General features: G+C 27.1%; 2 protein-coding genes across 3 annotated transcripts; both read right to left on the bottom strand.

Moving 5' to 3' along the window:
• Positions 1 to 269: 269 nt before the first annotated feature.
• On the bottom strand, positions 270 to 5,896 carry LOC100161781 (transcription factor Adf-1). 2 transcript variants are annotated; one of them, XM_016804914.2, is made up of 6 exons: positions 5,651 to 5,896; positions 3,099 to 4,333; positions 2,938 to 3,018; positions 2,191 to 2,298; positions 575 to 874; positions 270 to 355 (listed from the first exon to the last, which is right to left on the bottom strand). In XM_016804914.2, the coding sequence occupies exons 1-2, from the start codon at positions 5,778 to 5,780 to the stop codon at positions 3,696 to 3,698; spliced, it is 768 nt and encodes a 255-aa protein (XP_016660403.1). In that variant the 5' UTR covers positions 5,781 to 5,896; the 3' UTR covers positions 270 to 355; positions 575 to 874; positions 2,191 to 2,298; positions 2,938 to 3,018; positions 3,099 to 3,695. The 2 variants fall into 2 exon arrangements, with proteins under 2 accessions (XP_016660403.1, XP_008183728.1); XM_008185506.3 differs by having other exon boundaries at positions 3,103 to 4,333.
• Positions 5,897 to 9,693: 3,797 nt separating this feature from the next.
• LOC100163847 (peroxidase) lies at positions 9,694 to 15,650 on the bottom strand. Its single transcript, XM_001944578.5, has 13 exons — positions 15,356 to 15,650; positions 15,013 to 15,178; positions 12,985 to 13,180; positions 12,606 to 12,794; positions 12,343 to 12,521; positions 12,087 to 12,285; positions 11,465 to 11,665; positions 11,243 to 11,375; positions 10,994 to 11,150; positions 10,728 to 10,907; positions 10,290 to 10,488; positions 10,115 to 10,217; positions 9,694 to 10,039 (listed from the first exon to the last, which is right to left on the bottom strand). The coding sequence occupies exons 1-13, from the start codon at positions 15,388 to 15,390 to the stop codon at positions 9,949 to 9,951; spliced, it is 2,028 nt and encodes a 675-aa protein (XP_001944613.1). The 5' UTR covers positions 15,391 to 15,650; the 3' UTR covers positions 9,694 to 9,948.
• Between the last annotated feature and the right edge of the window lie 1,157 nt (positions 15,651 to 16,807).

Raw genomic sequence — 16,807 nt, 5'->3', positions numbered from 1 at the left:
TAGATTTGGAAATTTCTAAAATAACTTTTTGTTTGTATCTAATGTATTGACAATTTTAGCTATTAAACGTTAGTTTAATAATTTGAACATATCATTTCTTTTTTTTTTTTTAATTATTAATTTGATAATAAACACACCATATTTTATTTGTATTAAAGCCCATCTCAATAACACGTGTATAGCACTTATGGAAAGTTTTTTTAACAATGCTAGTTAATACTTCATCCTTTAACAATAAATCTTTACCAGCAGATCCTTCCATAGAACAATATGCAAGTAGAAAAATATTGGCTTACTGCACACTTTATGGAACTCAGGTTTCAGACAATTGTTGAAAATATGGATGGAATTCAACCTGTAAATAATTATGAATATTAACAATATTACAAATGTGTAATGTGTCTGTAAAGAGTAATAAATTTATGTAAATGTGTCCAATATAATAATTATACTGCTAATAGTTATGATTCCATTTGCTTTAAAAATCAACTCCGAATATATTCATCATAGAGTATTAAATAGTACACACAAATCAACACAAGGGAACAAGGTTATATACATTATATACTATTACCGGATAAACAGCGGGAGCAATATTCGTTTGATCGGCAAACATTTCTTCTTTATGATTTATGGTACAATTAGATATGCCAATTTTCTTAAGTGAACCATTGTCATCGTAGTGCAACTTTATAAGAATCTTCCAAGTTAAGTTGTACAAAATTCAGAACTTTTTGTATTAATACGCGTACGCCCAGCTCCTAGCCAGTGTATTAAATATAAATCCAAGGAACTGGTATCAAGATTATCCAATGACCTTTGCAGAGTACCTATCTATTACTTGCAGTTACTTATCCTCCATGGTATTTGGGAGCTTTGAAAAAAAAAAAATTAACTAATATTATAATAATTACAATAATAGTAATAATAATAATATCATTAACATCTTAAATATAAATAATACTACTAAAATTGTTATTATGGATAAATGTTATTCTATAAACGCAATTATATGACTTATATCGGTAAATGATCTTTTCAATTAATGTTCATAATATTATTAATTTCATTGTAGTTGTGAATGTATTGTGGTACATTATTACTTATTATATTTTGTAAAGTCAATTGTCTTTAAGAGAACACTACACCAACATGTGTTGTCTCCGTCTTACAAGTGCGTAACATAGCAAATTTACGCTTAGCAGATCACGTTTAGCTCCATAAGTTTTAAAATTAGAGTGAATCAACCTATTATGAAACTTGATGATAAGATCATTATCTGTGTTCGTATGTTGATATTTTATGTACATACTTTTTGCATTTAACTGTACTATCTACTACTATAATTTTTTTGATATAATCATATTAGGAAAACCTAAATTATATCCTACTACTAATTTAATCTATTTTGAGCTTAGTGTTAGAACTATTATTCAAATTGATGAAAGAGTTATTTTATTTTATTTGTATAATCATAATTTAAGTGTATTTTAGCAAACGCATTTGTATAATACTTTATTAAAAATACTTGTAATTTAAATATACCACGTTCTAATACTATATTTACTGATAACTAAAGATGTTTTTTTCTTACGAATTTCTAATAATAATTTGGCATAGTTTGATGATTTTAATAGCTATAAGAAATTTACTAACAAAATTCTCTATTGTATTTAACCTGTTTTTGAAGTTTATTATTTTGTTTAATTATCTTTTTAATATTTTATATTTTATAACGATGTACAAATTTTCTTTATAACACTTATAATATCAATTCAGCTTATCCATCACAGGTATTTTCTGCTTATTGGATAAGCTTGAAACTTGTTGTTTTTATTATTTTTTTCTCTATAACTTGTACTTTTTGTTGCTAAATAAATTTATATTATTATCTACACTCACTATGCATTATTGACATAATTTTATAATAATAATATATAATTTATTATATATCATAACATGATGATTTGGAAAAAATCAATTCAACATACCTTTATATCTACTAATGGAAAAATAAATTACTTATAGTTGATAAATAAATAATAAAATATCTTAAGAAATAGGCAGACACACTACCGCCACAGATTATATTATATTAGATTATTAATACAATATTATTATATCATCTATGCTTTGGCTTTACAAATGTATACAACCAGATATTGTGTTTATTGCAGAAATATATTTTACCTTATTTTGACGTAATAAACAAATTTTCAAGCTTCAGATGATACTTTGGTAATAATACTTGAAGTGCTTCTTTAATGTACAGCGCATTATAATACACCGCCGTTGTGTCTGAAAAACAATATAAAATTAAAATACTGAGAAAAAAATAATTATATAATAAGTAGACAGATGCAAAATATACCTGATATGATCTTAAGAAATATTTAAATTTATAATCAAATAGAGGAAAGTAACAAAAATAATAATTCAAATAACATGACATAAACCAAAATAAAACAAATGATTATACATAAATAGTATCAGTGGTGGGCTGAAGGGCTCTATTTTGATGCAGCTGGGTCAACTTTTCAAATGGGGTGATTGGGTGGTCTTATCGCATGACTGGCGCAGAATTACATGCTAAGACCCGACCTTTAGGCTCTTTCAACCAAATTATTTTTATTTACATCATAACTTTGTTATAAGTAATAATTGGGAGATGGTGGTGGTGGTAAGTACTTAATAATATTATGAGAATACATCATTTAATATTTAAGTTCAGTCCACCACTGAATAGTATTATACTAAAGTTTACTAATATTAATGTTAATATAACTAAAAACAGCAAAAGTATTGATATGATTTTATAAAACTAAATCATTTGTTCATTATTAATTTAGTTTTTTTGTATATCTTGTAAATTAAATAAACAAATTAACTTATTTATATATAAAATAATGTATTTTTATTAATATTCAATCAATTTACCAATTAGGCGATAGCATGCACCAAGTGCCACATCTAATACATTCAATATTATATTATTATCGGAAATTGTGTAGGTACCAACTAAAATCAGAAAAAGTTTAAAATAAATAGGAATAATCGACATTAAAACAAAAGAAAAATATATTTTATAAATGTTTTACTTACAATTACAGCCAGTTGACTATTTTCTCCTTGTGTGTTCAATGGTAAAAATGTTTTGAAATAGGAACCATTATAATAAATGTGTTATATGCTAAGATATAATCAATTGAAAAAGTTTTTTTTCACTGCATTGGTATGCGTCTGCCTAAATCTGACCGCCCGACATGGAGAATATTGAAATGTTGAGTATAATAATTATAATAATAATCTAATAGGTAATAATATTCAAAAATAATAACTATTGTAGTATTGTCTAATAATAATAATAAACATTAGAAATGTAGAAATTAATTTAGAATTAAGGTATTATAATATTATACCATTTATTATAAATACCCATATACTTCATTAGGCACAAATTAACTATTAGTAACAATCACAATTTAAGATATACTTAAAAAATACATAAATAATATATTATCTTAAATTGTGATAACTAAAAATTATTAACTGTGTAACTGATATCCATGGACTAAGATATTATAATCATAGAACTATGTAATGGTCAATGGACTGGAAATCACATGGTCGGCGGGGTCAAGGGACGGCCTCAAAAAGGTGTCACTTAACTGTAGAACAGTTTTCTGATGATGACATCACGTTTTGAAAAGCTTTTTTGTTTTTGGTTGAGAAAAATCAGAGTCATTTGAATAATTGCTCATTGGAGTATGCAGGGAAAGTGAACTTGAAGGACCACGTTCGTCCAGTTCTTTTAATTCCATGTCAGCGAATAATTTAGCAAGTTCTACTTTAACCTTTATTTGATTTCTTTCTGAAAACTTTTTGAAGGTTCCTGCATAACTGAGAAATAAGTGATCAACACTATCATATGTATGTTTCTTTTTATTTCCTAAATAAACGCCAACAGGCTGATTATTAGGTTCTTTACTATTTGTTTTAATTTTCTTCGGTGCTGGTAATGTAGAATCAGTACGCGTGTATAATTGAGGATCATCCGATTCTTCGACGTCGAAAATTGATATTGATGCCTGAAATGGAGAAGTTATTTGTGAAGGAGATGTTAATTCTTGTATCTGTATCTCTAATGGAAAGTCAGTTGTAATATTGGATGTCGTTTGTCTTGGAGCTAAAAATTTATCTAAAAATTTTAACTGACTTGCCCACGGCCAATTTTGATACTTTCTAGTGGCTTGTCCTGTTGTGTCATTTATTTCTTTTTTGTATCGTAAATAGTTGTCTCTTATGCTTTTCCATTTTTTTTTTAGCACTTCATCTATTAATATAAAACAATAAAATTTTTAATTATTTAAGATTCTGAATGGAGTGATGAATGTATTGATGATGTGTGTTTTTTATTTTTTATTTTTTCTGTTAAATTGCTCTTTTAAGAATTGAAAAAATAGCTAAATATTTATAGGCATTTGAAATATTATATTACTATAACATATATAGAAATGTTATTATAAAGAATGAAAAATGTCAGTTTTTAAAAAAAAAAATAGTTTTATAGTGGTTTTGTTAAATGAGTACCTATCACTGTATGATTTTTTTTTTTAGGTTCTTAGCCTCAGGTGATTCCTATCAGACTATAGGGTTTTCATTTTATGTCGGACGTACAACTGTAGGCATAATGTGAAAGGAGTCTGTATAGTAATTTGGAATGTCTTACAACCCATATATATATATATATATATATACCTAAACCTACAGGAGAAACTTGAAAAAACTCCGAGATCGGTTACAAAGAAATAGGGCATTTCCCAAATTGTGTAGGTAGCAAAAACATATCTACAAAGTGCCCTCCTAACAGTAGATTAGATTTCTTTTGCTACAACAGTTTTTTTTTCCATTGTATTCCTCGCAATTGTGGATCCATTTTATAAATTTATCATGGTAGACATTGGCAGTTAAAGGGCGCTTCAGTGATAGTGGTATATTTGAAAATTCATTATTTTATAATGAATACATAAAAGGAAAATCTCTGTTGCCTCCTAAGGCACTACGACTGAATTAGTTCTACATGTATTAATAGGCAATGAGGGTTTTGGATTGCAAACTTATCTCTTGCGTCCTTTTCCAAGATCAGCAGTCTTACTTGACGAAAGAAAACAAAATTTTAATAAAAGGCTATGTAGAACCAGATGTGTAGTAGAAAATGTATTTGGTATAGGTACTAACACAAAAATGGAGAATTTTTTTTAAGACCTATTGATAGTAACGTAGAAACGACAGTACATGTAGTGAAAGCAACATGTTGCTTACATAATTTTATCAAAATGAAACAAAGTACAACCGTTGTCAACGACATTGAAAACCCTCATGACATTATTCAATGGCTTATGTCAGCAAAACCAACAAATCGCAGATCATCAACTGCTGCATTCGAAGTTCGAGAAAAATTTGTAAATCACAAAATGTGATAAAATGTACTGTGCATCATTAACTATTGTAATAGCTTGATGTAAAATAATTATTATATGGGTAAATAATTAACATTTCATACACATACATATTATTTCATATATAATATAATATAATATTATATAAATTATATAATATATATAACTACCTATACACATTTTGTACATACCATTTTCATTCAATTCGTGTCCAATGTTTTTCCAAGTCTCATCCTTCAAACCAACATTCTTATAACTTTTGCAACTGGTATCATAAAGAAACGTATGTTTTCTCACCAATTCTATAAGTTGTTCTGTCATTTTTTTTAAATATAATTTGTAGTTTGTACTGTAATATTGCAATATCAATAGACACAACGGAACGACAGCTTGACGCGCGTGAATAAGGCGTTCTGTTTAACCATGTTTCATAGAGCCTTTAGCTGATAAGAAATAAGAATACTGATCTTGAAGTTTTCAGCGCTACCGGTGGTTTTATTTGGCTTCACAATTTGTCCGTGTTTTCTACAGAGGGCGCTGCATAGACCTTATACTAAGTATAAGGTCTATGGGGCGCTGTAAACTTTATGAACACTTGGCGACTCCCCGCACTTTGCTTCTTTAACGGGCATTCGTGGGCCGTGTCCGTGATAAGCTGCTCGTTTCCTAAATAATTCTCGTTAACCTGATATGAAACTTGAAGCACAGACTATGAAGAAAAAAATTAGAAGCAAATAATTTTTATTGTAATTATGTTATTTACAATTTAGGCACGCTGTTGCATGGATAAATTCTATCCTAAATGTTCAGAAATTTTGGAGTCACTATACTACAAACAAGAAAAATAAACGTTGTCCCGCACAACACAGTTTTACTATCTTGTACATTTGTTAGACGGAGACAACACATACGGGTGTAACGTCCTCTTAAGGTGATTTATAACTATTTCCTATTTTCTGGAACTAAATCATTTTTTTAAATTAATAACTGATGATAATAAATTAATTATTTGATAATACCTATATAAGTAGGTAGGTCGTTTGTAGGTTGCTAACTAGTAACTGCAGCCTAATGAAATAAGAAAACACATAATGATTATAGGTAGGTACCTAATGTTAAATAATTATTTATATGATTTGCAACTTTGTAAGTACATAGCAGATAGGTCAACTTAAATAATTTTAAGCTCAATTAAATAAAGTTACACATTTGGGTTTTAAGAGAACACCACAAATGCATGATTTTTTTAGGTGTTGTTTATATTTTCATTTTCTATATACGATAAAATTTTCAAAATATTTTCATTTGTTTTGAACTGTTTAGGAACATTTTCAGTTTGCAATTTTATTAGTTTTTTTTCCTATAAATATCATTAAAATGTTATTTGTTTGGTAAAAAAGCGTGAAAATTTAATGCAAGGCTCCTGACATATTGTTACAATAGCAGTTGAAAAATATTAAATACATAGACAAAATTTTTTTTATAAGCATTTAAAGTTCAAATTTTGACTTTAATATATCAAATTTAAAATTTAACAATTATTTTGTAAACGTATAAAATGTTCAACTTTTATAGCTAAGGATTGAAAATTTAAAACAAGGTTCCACGTAAATAAGTTATATATAAATTACTTTATTCAGAATAATATCATCAAATATACTTAGTAATATCATAAGCTGACTGACCGTTTTCGCTCAGAATCGTTTTTCTTATACAATGATATTATATCATTGAATTCAAATTTAACACCATCGATTACAGTGACCCACTTGTAACCTACTCTACAGCAGAGCGACACCCACTCGCCAACCTTTTTTAAATTTAAATCTCGCTAATCGAGTTGTGGAAAAGTACCTATACATAGGTAATGTATAAATTCATATTTTAATTTAAATACCAAAGAAATATAACTTCTCCAACACTGTGTCTATAGGGGCACTGGCGGGATAAAGCATTAGAATAATAGAATGTCTATAAACTTGTGGTCTAGTTTGTATGATTAAATTTGGCATTTGAACAACAACTGAAATAGAAAACCAGAATAGATATATTGGACTATGGGAGATCACAAAGATTTTTGTAAAAGAACGTACGAATTACGATTTATCAATAAACCATATTGGTAGGTACCTATACTGTATATAATATATAAGTTCTATGGATTTATTATAATAAATAATATATTTTATATCATCTATGGCAATCGTCAATTGTCGACATTCGTCGTCAACGGTTAACAATTCTAATAGATTCTGTAGCGAACACTGAACAAAAAAAAAAATAATAACCCATCAATATAGACTAGGATAGTTCGTTAAGCCGTACCTATATTATTATATTATAATATTATGTAAGATATGACACGAACTCAAACATTTCGTTATGTTTAGGTTATTTTCATAAAATATTTCGATAACCTTCAAGTTTCAGTTCGGAGTGAGATAGAGATGGATGAAGATAGCTGTTTCTTCGGCGGCCGCATAACTCTATAACTATAGGATTCACCGAAAGAGTCGATGTTTACGCGTAAGTTTGTTTTCATATTAAACATCATATTAATATATTAGAAGCCTTTTATTCATTTTTCAAGCTTTTTGATCCAATGAATACCTATACATTTTATTGACATCTATAGCAAAAAAAAAATTTTAAAAATTGTAACTGAAAATGTCCGTAAAAAGCTCAAAACAAGTTAAAATATTTTGAAAATATTAGAAAATTCTGACATAAATGTCAGTGAAAATGTCATGTATGTACGGTCATTTATTTCAGAGTTGCACCAAAAACCAAAATCGATTTTGCGTTAAAATACCCGGTATTTCTTAATTTTTATGTTGTTTTTTCCCGACGGGTTTTGGAAAACTATAGGAAATTTTAAGTTTAAGTTTTGACTTCACCAACTATAAATTCACTTTCCCATCGAACAAGATACTGTTGAAGAAAATTTAAGCAGTTTTGCTGCCCCAGACGATGATGACAGACACAAAAATTAAAAAAACACATCATTGTAAAATCAATACAATAATTGCTCCGTTCAGAATATAGTATATCATAGGTATAATAGGTACCTATAGACGTAATAGGTGCACCTATTTATAAAAAAAACTTAACCTTGTTTTTTATAGTAATATAGGCATATGGCATACCGTTTTCGTTCAGATTTGTTTCTTATGTATGCAATAATTTATCATTGGATTCAAATTTAATACATGCAAGATATAGGTACACTACAGTGACTATAATAAGTATCTACAGTAGAGTGGTTAATTTTCATCATTTTTGCTTCTTCAAGACACCAGTAACTTTACATGAATTCTTCGCCCCAACAACAAAAACCTTCAATACATACACTTTAAAAATGTATACATTAAATTTAAGTATTTAACATAATTTTAAACATCGTATATAGTGTTATTGTCATAGGTGCAATTTCAATTTTTGACTTGGGGGGCTGAATATATTAAAGACAAGCAGATGTCCTAGGTTTTTTTTTGGGAGGGGGGCTACGGCTAAGTTTGAGGGCCTTAGCTCCCCCAAGCTTCTCCTCACTAATTTGCACCTATGGTAATTGTATCCACTAAAACCTCGTTATTGATTCCTAAAAAATAAAAATATATTCAATCTTTGTTATAGATTAACTGATATTTGCTTGTATGAATTAAACATACAATCAATTCACATGTCAGATAATAATACTAAAAATGATAAATTTACTATTAAAAATGATATAGGTAATAGTGTAATACCTAATATTGGTTTATCTGTACCTTTATGAATAGGTAACCTACAACATTTTTTAAGACATTGGTAAAAATAATTTGACTAAAATATCATTTTTGAAGGTAAATCATCGCTGTTGACTCTCTGTAACAATAGACAAAAAATAAGCAATAAACTACATAGGTACTTAGGTATAATTATATGAACAAGGTAATTTTTTTTTAAATGTTTATTGTATTAAACTTTGATTTGACATATTAGTATACTAATTGTTAGGTACCAAGGACCTACCTATAGTATCTATTAGTATCCACCTACTTGATTTCTAAAATTACAATAATTTAATAAGAATAAAAAAACTTAACTAAGCCTCTGATGTTTGAAAAATTAATCTGGAAATAGGAAATATATGTTGTAAGCTTTCCAATAGAAAAAAGTCAATTTGTCACTAAAAAATACCAGATTAGGAAAAAAACAGGATGAGCTCAAAACGAGGCTCAAAACTATTATAACATAATAAAAATATAAGGAAATTTATTAACATACTACATATGAGGTAGGTATTGAAGTAGACACTAGCCAGTAGGAATCATACGTCATATTATAAACATTATAAACATAGATAAATAATAAATATCCATAATAATTAGAACACTAGGTTGAATCTTATCCAATCTGAGAAAATTCTAATAGACTTAACATAATAAATTGTCTAACATTATAATGGACACTAAATATTTATCTTATTGCTTCAAGTGTTTCAAGTAGCTCACAGCTCTGGGTGATAGTTTACCTCTTCCCAAGCTTTAAAGTTTAAATTAAATTCTTCATCACATTTCATTTTGATAGTTGGAAATAAACTGAAAAAAATATTTAACAATTATTTAACGTGGGAAGACAATACAATTATATAACATGTATTCTTTTATATTCACTTGTGATCGACTGTTTTGAATATGTCTTTTTGTACATGGTCTACGTTTGAAGTAGCACATATAACATGACCAAGAGTAATTTTCTTAATCACTTTCAGTTGATCTAATAAAATATGATTAACATTTTACATACATATCTATTTATTAATATCAATTATATTTATGATTTATTTACCATCGGTGAAGCTGCTAGGTTGTCCTTGTACATCATAGAAAAAGCGATCACCAGCTTTGTATCGATAAAACCCGTCTGCAATTAAGCACTGCGCAGTTGGGCCCACAATTGCACCGTCACTGAGTTTTTCCAATAAAATACCCACCATTAAGTCGATATCATTCACCGAATAATAATTTTTTTTTAATTTCATTACATCCTGAAACAAATTTTACTCTTGGTTTGTTAACGTACATTTAAAATAATTAGGTGTATTTTTAAAATTTAATTATAAAGTAACAAAGTAACAAAACTTAGTATTTGTAATTAATAATAATTACTGCAACAGTATTAACTTGAATATAATTAAAGTATTAATAGGTATCCATAGTGGATATATATAGATAAAATGTAATATAGATATTATTTTAATTTTAAATAATTGATAATTCACTATACTTTTATATGTATAAGATCCGCTAAATCTTCAAAGTCTTTGGCCAAAGGAAACCCACAAAGATGTCTGACTTGATTGTATGGTTGTAGGCCCACATCGCGGCCCCTGGCAATATCGACTGCAAGTAGATCACGACCATTGTATGAAGGGTTGTTTGGTAGGGTAAGCATATAATTAGATATCTAAAATGTACAAAAAATAAATAAATATATAAACCTAACCAATGAATAATATCAATATATATAATTATAATATATGGTAAATTTACATAAAAATTGTATGAAGGTTGAGCCATTCGACCAGGAGTCTCTATAAACCCTTTTAACAATTTATCAAAATTATCACCTAGAGGTATTAGGTCTGCTTTTACCATCCAATCCGTAATTTTTATTGAATTATCTATTTTGTAGTCTTTGTTCACAAAACTTAATTGTAAAAATTCAAAATTAGTTTTTATTTCATTTTATTCCATATTTACATAGTAAAAATGAAAGTACAATTTGTTGTTAATACACACTTGAACTCAACCGGTATGATTGCATGAAGAACTCGACTTCCGGCACTTGAGAATTCAAGGGACGTGGATGGATTTATGGTAGAATCATATATATTTGCTTCATTTAATCCATATGTTTCTTGAAAATCTTTTCCTAAAATTTTTTTTAAAATATATATTTTTAACGAATGCAATCATTATCTGTATTGTATTCCAATCACCAATACAATGCTAAATGATTACCAATAATAATCGGTAAGAAATCTTCATACGAGATACGTTGAATAGTTGCAATTACAATTCTTCGTGACTCTTGATAAATAATTTCATCGGACCAAAATGGATTCAAAGACGAAAGCTTAAAAGCGATATAATTATGAAACCGTAAAAATAAAGTCTGCATTGCAGTAATTCCGAAATTTTGATTTCCGTTATCTGGATCCCCTAGATAACACAACATTCACCAATATATTATTGATGAATAATACTTAAGATAATAATAAACAATATGTATAATAATAAATAATATGCTTTATTAGACATTTTTATGATTTAAAAATCGTACCTATTCCTAATTTAAAAAAATAAATAATATGTATTGAATTTAATTTGAATTTAATTAATGAAAAGCATCTTGAGCTACATGTCTATAGAATACAATTATCTATTTTTATTTTGAATGATTAATTTATTACAATATTAATTGGGTGTTAAAAATACTCAAAATAGCATAGATATATATAGGTCTATGTATTTTATTTTTGTGTAATAAAATTTTAGAATAAAATTACAAAGGAACATGCTAATATCATAAAAAAAATTTAAATGTATATTAATAGATAATGCTTAATATTATAATATTAACCTGTATCGTATTTGATATGTGTTTTTTTATTTCCAATTGATGCCTTGTTTTGATCGGTTAGAAACGGGCAGAACATTTGACCATTGTCGCCTATAGAGAATTTAAGTCTTCCACCTACCATAGTTCTAAGATGTAGTGCATAACTTTCACTTGATCCGTACACTTCAGATGCATCAATAAAATGAGAATTATCATTGATCTGAAATGTTTAATTCTAATTTTATTTTTCGGTAAAATGTAAGAAAATCTGACATACAAATGTTGTGGGGTATAACGGACAACTGTAATTTCTTGACGTCAGTGATCGAAATATAGGCGAACAAGTTTTATTGTGCACACCATAAACAGGATCGTCGGGTAAATTTTCAAGCACTATTTGACATTGAGTATAATTCTTTATTTTATTTTCAGTTAAACAACAATCTATTGCAGCACCTAAATTATGCATTTGAGACAAAATAAATGATTACAATTTACAAGAATGAAAGAAATCTAGATAATTGTAAAACGTGGACTTGCCATTCTCATCTGATACTAGATCATTGGGCAAGCCCGATATGTCATGGGCTATTAATTGTCCAAATGGCAATAAAAGTACATTATTTTCATCTACCCTATATATTTCACGGTTCAGAAATATGTTAACGTCGAGCACCCTGGGGTAGGGTAATTCACTTCCATTCGTCTGGACTCGTAAACTGTAATAACCTGAAAAATTATAAGTTCCTATTGAATCAATAATAATTAAAATGGTTGAAATAAAAAATGTTAAACTTATTTTACAAATCACGAGATAAGCACATCTGACGATCAATTCGTGGTATTTTAAGTAGGTAACATTATTATAATTAATAGAATAATTTTTAATCAAAAACACATTATTATGTAATTGTCTCACCATCACTAAAATTAGCATCAAGCAACCGAAGGAACGGCGTTGCTGCTGCACCCCACGTAGGTGTTTTCAAATTATTACAAGATCCGTTTATGCTTCTGTATTTGGCGTTTGGATCACATTTAACTATAGGAGCACATTTCTTCAAGAAATCATCGTTTGTGGTTGCAATACTCTTAATATGTAATGAAGGTTTATTCTGTAATAATATATGTATAATGTATATATATATATATATATATATATATATATATATATATATATATATAATAAAAATTATGTTGGTGCAGCTGTTGGATTATAATTCAGTATTTGGAAGGAACGAGTTCCAAAAGGAACGGATTTCTGGAACGAATTCCTTTTTATAAAAAAAGAACGAGAAAATGAACTATAGTTCTTTTTTTAAGGAAAAATAACAAATTTGTTCGTTCCTTTCTAGTTCCAATAATTTACACAGATAAGTATGTAGAAATTGAAATTAAGATATATTTATTTAATGTGTATTATGTATATAGCTAATTAGTGATCGTTATCGAGTATCGACGTTAAGGCAATCGATATACGTTAGCCAAAAATTTAATTTTGAAGAAAATCTCAATAAATATAATAATATATTACATAAACATATAAAATATGTACCTACTTGTTGTTATATATTATAATTAAAAATTAAAGAAGTATGCATAATATGAAAAAAAAACATTAATGATTAAATAAGAATTTTTATTTTATTTGGAACTAAAAAAGGAACTTGTTCATTTTCCAAAGAAACAACAGAGGAACGAATTCCTTTTTATAAGGAACTTGCCAAACACTGTTATAATTTATATCAGAATATCAAAGTTACCTAGGTACATATTATAATATAATGTAGGTTAGCCTAACCTTTGTATAAATATGTAGCTATAAGAAACTAAATTATTATTACGATATGATTTGTATGTAATAGCGCTAAATGAACTAATTATTTGTTATGAAGAATGCTTTTATCAATCATCATTCATCGTTATTAGTTTATTTGAAAGGACTTAGAATTTTCACGATTCAGGTATAGCCATACTATAGAATTGATTTTATCTGTTTCATTGATTTTCTTTCGTGTGGATCTATACACACGTCAATTATTTGAATAGGTAGTAATATTAATTGTTAATAAATGATTCGCGGCGAAAAATGGTTATAGATTTACTTTTTAACTATTTAAATATTTTGTGTAACTGTTTAAGTTAGTTTTTGTTTTTAAACATTTAGTAAATATGTGTCAAATATTTAATAAAATCATTTCCAATTTAGGTTTAATATTACTATATTATCATAAAACGTATTGTTGAAAATAAACGATTAAGAGGACGTTACACCGACATTTGTTGTTTCCGTCTTACAAGTGCGTATCATAGCAAATTATACAATTTTAAGGTAAGATTATTATCTAGGAAATCTCATCGCGGATTTTTATTATATTTTAATTTTAAAGCGAGTTAAGAGTATTTCAAGATGTACAAAAAATTTACAGTTTCAAAATACTCTTCATTCGCTTTAAAATTAAAATACAATAAAAAGCCGACGAGATTGCTTAGATAATAATCTTACCTATAATTTTTATAAAATGTTAATTCACTCTAATTTTTAAACTAACGGAGCTACACAGGGGCGCCCACTGGGATTTTTTTAATGAACAAAAAAATTATTGTATAATAATTTAAATATGTGACTACCTATATATATATAACATAAATTTAATTTTTCACCCACTGAGCTGCTTTTTTGAACGTACAATTTGCTATGTTACAAACTTGTAAGACGAAAACAACAATTATGGGTGTAACGTCCTCTTAAGTTGATAAAGGTTATCACTTGTTTAACTGAAGCCAATATTATTATATTAATTACCTAATCATTATTGTATATTGTATGCATTATACAGTACATGTTTAATTAAATACATTTTGTTAGTTCACGTTTGCTAAACAGAAAAGATTATACTATAATTTTTTAAGTAAATAAATACTTTTGTTATTTAGTTGGACTTACTTTTGGGACATTGCTGGAATCTGATTGTATGTCATTGTTCATGAAAATGTACAAAACATAAACAGCACCCAGTAACAATACGCCGAACCAAATTACATTGAAAGGCCACTTAAACAGTTTTTGGTACCATTTCGTATATTGTGTACTTCTTTTTTTCAACAATGGTCTGAACCGAGAAAAAATATCTTTACTATTACCATTATAGTCAAACATTTTAGTTTAATTAGATATATTTTTGATATTTTGAACCATTTGTATGTTTATGTGTATATATAATGTTATATGGTACATATTATAATTATACAGCGAGCTATAAATGTATATTATTATTTATAATACTTACTTGGTTTCATCGATAATTGTACGTAGATAATCCATTTTATAGAGACTTACACAGTTACACTGTTTAGTTTCCCGTACAAACTTAATGAAATATAATTAATTTAGATAAATAGTTCCAGAAAATAAGATCGTATGATTTATTATACTTGCATAATGTTAAGAAATGAAAATATACTGAATAGGTAGTTATTACATTTAAAGTTGGAACAGAACTACGTTTGTAGTAACTATAGTATACAATAATATTAGTAGGTACTAATTAGATGGTTGGGCATTTGGGAACACAACATTTAAATTACCATTTTTATCTATAATATTAAAATGATGAAATAAAAATATTCGTTATAAACTATATTGTACAATACAGATTGATTGTAGCTTTTGATAATCAGAAATTAATTACTTAATAAAAATAATAATCTATCAATAAAAGTTGTTAGGTGCCTACGAGTTTATTACATAAATAGCTAATTTGTTATATAGTAAAATAGTTTGATAGCGTCAACAAATATTACTCATTAGTCATTAGTATATTATTTAAGTGTACATTAAAATCTATGTAAGAAGTACTTTAAACGTTAATATACTATCTAAGAATAGATAAACGGCTCGACGAAACGTCGACCACAAATCAATTAAAGGAATATCCGTTATTTTATATCATTGTATATATTCAAACAAAACATTATTTATTCATAAGAGTATAAGACATAAAATTAACACCATAAATCTTAGTTTATAAGTTTTATTTTAGATAAGATGTGCATTAAAGAGATCAAAATTAAAAATTCCCGGTGATTTATGAAATTTCTGGGATAAACAAAAAAAAAAACAATTCAGTAAAAATTAGAATTTTTATACTAAACTAACTTATTACAAAATCGATTTTTTTTTAGTGTACTCGTAACTACAAACTAAAAACCGTAGATACTATACATTTTCACCAAATGTTCACATGACAATTTTCCATATATGATAGATTATTCAAAGTATTTTGACTCTTTTCGAGCCATGAGGAAATTTCAATTTTTTTTAAGTTTTTATGAAATTATTGTCGATAAATAATTTTTTGCTCGATCAAAGCAATTCAAAACTTTAAAATGTAATACAAGGATGTGACTTGTGGTATAAGTTGTTAATAGTGTAATTAAAAACAAAAAGTTAAGCGTGAATCCACAGTATTTTTTTTATGATTGTCAATAAAATTTCATTCAAAATATTTTGGCTTTTTTTGTACTATTTATAGACACTTAACATTTTTTATTTGTGAGTAATTAAGCTTGAACTATAATATAAATAGTTCCTTATTATTAATTCTTTTAGATTTTAGTAATTACTAAAGAGTAACGAAAATACACGGGTAGTTATGATTACCTATAGTTCTTTTAATAATTAAAGAATATCAAAAATACGCACTAATAAAAGTGTTTTTCCTTCTGGATTTTTAATCAAT

Source organism: Acyrthosiphon pisum, chromosome A3, assembly GCF_005508785.2.
Source record: "Acyrthosiphon pisum isolate AL4f chromosome A3, pea_aphid_22Mar2018_4r6ur, whole genome shotgun sequence".
Taxonomy (NCBI): Eukaryota; Metazoa; Arthropoda; class Insecta; order Hemiptera; family Aphididae; genus Acyrthosiphon; species Acyrthosiphon pisum.
This window is presented reverse-complemented; position numbering and strand designations above follow the sequence as displayed.

What these genes read in the sequence shown, in the direction of transcription:
- LOC100161781 (XM_016804914.2), bottom strand. Translation starts at nt 5,780, where the DNA reads ATGACAGAACAACTTATAGAATTGGTGAGAAAACATACGTTTCTTTAT. An exon ending in ACACGAATTGAATGAAAATG is followed by an intron (nt 4,334 to 5,650) that starts GTATGTACAAAA and finishes TTATATTAATAG; the next exon opens with ATGAAGTGCTAAAAAAAAAA.
- LOC100163847 (XM_001944578.5), bottom strand. Translation starts at nt 15,390, where the DNA reads ATGGATTATCTACGTACAATTATCGATGAAACCAA. An exon ending in ATTCCAGCAATGTCCCAAAA is followed by an intron (nt 13,181 to 15,012) that starts GTAAGTCCAACT and finishes ATATTATTACAG; the next exon opens with AATAAACCTTCATTACATAT. An exon ending in TTTCTTACCGATTATTATTG is followed by an intron (nt 11,376 to 11,464) that starts GTAATCATTTAG and finishes AAAAAATTTTAG; the next exon opens with GAAAAGATTTTCAAGAAACA.